The sequence below is a fragment of the Arachis ipaensis genome, chromosome B02 (assembly GCF_000816755.2).
Source record: "Arachis ipaensis cultivar K30076 chromosome B02, Araip1.1, whole genome shotgun sequence".
Taxonomy (NCBI): Eukaryota; Viridiplantae; Streptophyta; class Magnoliopsida; order Fabales; family Fabaceae; genus Arachis; species Arachis ipaensis.
Genome location: NC_029786.2, coordinates 28,743,484 through 28,748,795, shown reverse-complemented (window position 1 = coordinate 28,748,795; position 5,312 = coordinate 28,743,484). Strand labels below are relative to the sequence as shown.

Sequence of the window (5,312 nt, the reverse complement as noted above, 5' to 3'; positions counted from 1 at the left end):
AAGGTTATGCTAAAAGCCGCCAGTAGAAAACCGAAATAACTAGTTATAATGGGCATAAAAAAGCTAAATGAAATAAGTTCTTTTTATACGTATGTTTACAAAGCACTTCCCTAAGTTTCCAAGGAAATACAATCGAATAGGAGAAGAAGAAAAAGATACCATTTGAGAAATACAATTGAGATTTGTGGATTTATCAATCATTATAGATGAATAAAAATAGAGTGACATCGGTAAGAAATCAATTCATCACCTATGACAACTATCCATCCTGTGGTTCAAAATCAACATATTTTTTGAGCAACTCGTAAGTTGAGTAAAATAATCCAAAAAAAATTTCAAATTATTTTTTTATTTCTAGTTTCTAGAATACTTCTATTTCTTCTTTCTATTTTAAAATAGAATATTTATTCAGTGCAGAGCTAGAGCTACTTTAACTAAGGCAAGGAACAATGATTGTGGCTGCTTACACAAGCAAGTTTGAGGTGTTGTTCCATTTTTCAAGAGTTTGTTAAGGTGCTCCTAAATGATATAAGGAGTGGAAGTGCATGAAATACCAGGATGGCTTGAGAGATGACATCATGCGAGATGTGGCACCTCTTGAGATTAAGAGTTTTACCGAGTTGGTAAATAAGAGTCGTGTGGTGGAGGATTGTTCAATGAGGAATATGAATGCAAGTTCTAACTGTGGTGGTTACCACAGCCGAGGAGGTGCAAGGTCTTTTGCTCCAAGGGACCGAAACTTCATGAGAGGAGGTTATGTTCAACAACCTCAACGTGGTCGGGCTACTTTTCGAGGGAACAACAACCATCAAGGAAGAAGATATGGAAGGTAACCTTAGAATGAACTGACTTGTAGGTGGTGTGAAAGTTATCACCCGAGAACTCTATGTAGAGCTGGATTGGGACTTTGCTATAGTTTTGGAGGAGCTAGACCATGTCTTGGAACTACCCCAAAAAGACCGAACGGAATGCTGATAGAGCTCAACAGCAAGGCGGTATATACGCTATCAGGACGGATGATGCTGCTAAGTCAGATACTTTGATCAGAGGTAAATGTGAAATTGGTGGTAAAGCGTTAACTACATTGTATGATACTGGAGCATTTCATTCATTCTTAGGCTTTAATAAAGCTGCTGACTTAGGGTTAACGGTGTCGGCATTGTCATTTGATTTACATCTGCATACTTCTACTTCTAAAATTGTGGTGACTAAAATAGGATGCCAAGAAGTTCCTTTTAGGGTGAAAAACCGAGAATTTGTTCATGATTTTATCTGTTTGTTAATAACTGAGTTAGACTTGATTTTGGGCTTGGATTGGTTATCGATGAATCTGGTGTTGTTGGATTCCTTTGAGCGTTCTATCTGGTTTATGTCTGAGGAATCAGAAGGACCGGTGGTGGCGCGAAGTTATTATTTAAATGTGGTGAAAGTGAATTGTAGTGGGACAGAGTGCCAAGGATTTATCCTTTTTGCTGCAAATTGTTTAGGAGATGAGCAAGACTTAGACCGAATACCAACCGTGAGAGAATTTTCCAAAGTTTTTCCCCGAAGATATACCCGAGTTTTCACCTCAGAGAGAGATTGAATTCACAATAGACTTAGTGCCGGGTGCTAGATCGATATCGATTGCACCATTGGATGGCACCTTTGGAATTGGTGGAGTTAAAGAAGCAATTAGAAGAGTTGATAAAGAAGAGCTTCATTCGATCAAGTGTTTTTCCGTGAGGAGCGCATGTGTTGTTGGTGAAGAAGAAGGATGGAAGTATGAGGTTATACGTTGATTACAGACAGTTGAATAAGGTGAGGAAATTGTATGCGAAGCTTTCAAAATGCAAATTTTGGAAAAGAGAAGTAAAATTCTTAGGTCATGTGGTAAGTAAGGATGGGATTGCAGTGGATCCATCTAAGATTGAGGCGGTGACTAAGTGAAAGAGGCCGATGTCCGTAATTGAGATTAAGAGTTTCTTAGGCCTGGCTGGATACTATAGGAGGTAAATCAAGGGCTTCTCACAAATTGCCCTACCGATGACGAAGTTGATGTGTAATGAAGTTCCGTTTGTGTAGATGCTAGAGTGCAAATAGAGTTTTCAAACCTTGAAAGAGAGGATAGCTTCTGCACCAGTACTTATTCTACCTGATCCGAATGAATCATTTGAAGTTTATTGTGATACATCACTTAAAAGTTTAGGTTGTGTGTTGATACAACATCGAAATGTGGTGGCTTATGCCTCAGGACAATTGAGACTGCATGAGATGAATTATCCTATGCATGACTTGGAGTTAGAGGTTGTGGTATTTGCTTTGAAAATTTAGAGACATTATCTGAAGGGGATAAAGTTTAGAGTCTTCTTCGATCATAAGAGTTTGAAGCATATTTTTATCAAAAGGAGTTGAATATGAGATAGAGAAGGTGGATAGAGTTGTTGAAGGACTATGATTTTGACTTGAACTATCATCCCGGAAAGGTAAATGTGGTGGCAGATGCCTTGAGTTTGAAGTCTTTAAGTGTAGCATGGACGATGCTCAAAGAGGAGGAATTGTTAAGTAAGTTTGTGAGTAAAGTTAGGAGTGGAGGATATGGCCGAAGGTGTGAGTTTGAATCAGTTGCAAATCACGAGTGATTTTAAGACTGAGATTCAGAAAGCACAAGAAGGTGAAGAGTTACAGAAAATGTTAAAGACTGTGGGATACGGAAAACAAGAAGAGGTTAAGAAGGATCAAGAGGGGATTTGAAGGTACAAGGAGAGAATTTGCGTACCAAGTGTAGGAAACTTGCAGAATGAAATATTGTCCGAAGCTCATAAGAGTGGATTTTCAATTCATCCTGGAATTACTAAGATGTATCGCGACTTGAAAAGAATATTTTGGTGGCTCAAAATGAAAAGTGACATAGCAGCATATGTGGCTAAGTGTTTGACTTGTTAGAAAGTGAAATTGAACATCAGAAGACGTCTGGCATGTTACAACCGTTAGAAGTTCCGCAATAGAAATGGGAAGGCATCACTATGAATTTTGTAACCTGTTTACCAAGGACTCGAGCGGGGTTTGATGCGAAATGGATAATTGTGGATCGGTTGACTAAATCCGCTCATTTCTTACTCGTTAGGATGACTTATTCTTTGAATGAGTTGGTAAGATTGTACATTAGAGAGATTGTGAGACTACATGGCGTGCCAACTACAATTGTCTCGGATTGTGATTCCCTTTCACTTCAAAGTTTTGGGGAGCCTTTCAAAATGCATTCTATATGCGATTGTGTTTGAGTACCTCTTATCATCCACAAACGAATGGACAATCAGAGAGAACAATTCAGACCTTAGAGGATATGTTGAGAGCGTGTGTGTTGCATCAACCCGGAAGTTGGGACAGGTATATGCCATTGGTGGAGTTTGCCTATAACAATAGTTACCATGCGAGCATAGGGTGGCTCCTTATGAAGCGTTGTGTGGACAAAAGTGCCAATCATTGTTGTGTTGGTATGAACCTGGAGAATCAAGTATTTTAGATCCTGAATATGTAGCTGAGACGATAGAGAAAATAAAAAAGATTAGAACTAGAATTCTCACTGCACAAAGTCGTCAAAATAATTATGCGGATCGGCGGAGAAAACCATTAGAGTTTGAAGAAGGTGAGCATGTGTTCTTGAAAGTTGTCTCACGACGGGCATTGGACAAGCAATTAAAACCAAGAAGTTAAATCCTCGATATACTGGTCCATTTGAAATCTTGAAGAAGATTGATTTTCCGTGGTGTATCAAGTGGCTTTGCCACCGAATCTTTCAAACTTGCATGACGTGTTCCATGTTGCACAATTACGAAAATATACTCCAGATGCGTCTCATGTATTGGAGCCCAAATCAATTCATTTGAGAGAGAATTTGGCTTTTGAAGTTACCCCAATACATATTGATGATGTGAGTGTTAAAAAGCTTCGTGAAAAAGAAGTTCACTTGGTTAAGGTAGCTTGGAGTCGACCAGGAATTAAAGAGCATACTTGGGAGTTGGAAACCGATGAGGAAGGATTATCTGCAATTATTTACAGCTAATTAAATTTTGAGGACAAAATTTTAAATAAGGTGGGTAGGATGTAAACTCTGTTAGACCGTAATTAATTAAGTAATAAATTAAAATGTAGGCAAAAATTGTTGAAAATCGAACAATCAAAATTTGACAATTAAAATAGGATATTTGGACTCAGTGGATTTTTTCGAGTCGGAAAATATAGTTTTCTGCGAGAAAATGCACACTGAAAAATTTGACCGGCAGTACTGGCTGAGATCTGTCCAGTACTGCAGTTAAGGAAATAAATTATGAGTGATGAAGGTTAAAAAGTTAAAATTATAATTCAGATGGTAAAAATAATTAAAATACACATTAAAATGCTAATCTTAAAGGTTTTAGCCCAAAATTGGGCCAAATGGGCTATATATGTGAACCGGACCCAAGTTGTGCTCATGTCTAACATATATAAGCCATTAGTTATGGTCATTCAGCACAACACACACTTCATTTGGTGCATTGAGCTAAAATGAGAGAAGAGAGGTGAGGAAGAAGTGAAATCCTAACATTGAAACACTCAAATCATCATAATTTCCTCTCCGATGCTTTGTTTGCCGCACCGTTTGCGGCAACGTGTATAAGACCTAGAAATTTTGGAAAAATCTTATTAAGAGTTAATTTCAATTTATTTATTCATTAAGTACTTTAGTCTCAGGAATTATTTTATTAAAGATGATTAAAGAAAATTTTGATTAATTGAGTTTAAAATACTTTAAGGTTTTATCTGATTTTATAATTATCAAATTATTTTCTATATTTAGATTATAAAGTTTAACAAATGTAAAATAATAAGAATTTTATATGATTTGATTTAAATATTTTAGATTTTAGAATTTAATACTTTAATTTTTATAAACAAAGAAAATTAATTATATTATCTCTAATACTTTAATTAAAATATTTTATTGTCTTAAATTAGAATACTTAATTAAAAGCCAATCAACAAATTAATAATTAAATAATAATTTTTTAAAAATAATTTTAAGGAATTAAGAATTAATATATTTTGTTAAGAAGAATTAGATAACACCTTATATTAGATTAATTAAAAAAAAGAATAGCAATTGTTTGATGTTTGTCTTTATCTAATTACATATAAAGTCCATATATATGGAAGACTTTTTTAAAAATGTAATTACAGATGTACCCTGCGATACATACAGCACTCACCCACCTAACAGAATCATTCATAATTCTTATTGTTGTCACTTGTTCTTTTTACACAAATTAATTAAAATTTGATCATTCTTGGCC

The 5,312-nt window shown here is 35.7% G+C and overlaps 1 protein-coding gene across 1 annotated transcript; it reads left to right on the top strand.

The window, feature by feature from the left end:
• On the top strand, window positions 935-1,585 carry LOC107627108. Its single transcript, XM_016329970.1, has one exon. It carries the CDS (start codon window positions 935-937, stop codon window positions 1,583-1,585), a length of 651 nt encoding a protein of 216 aa, XP_016185456.1.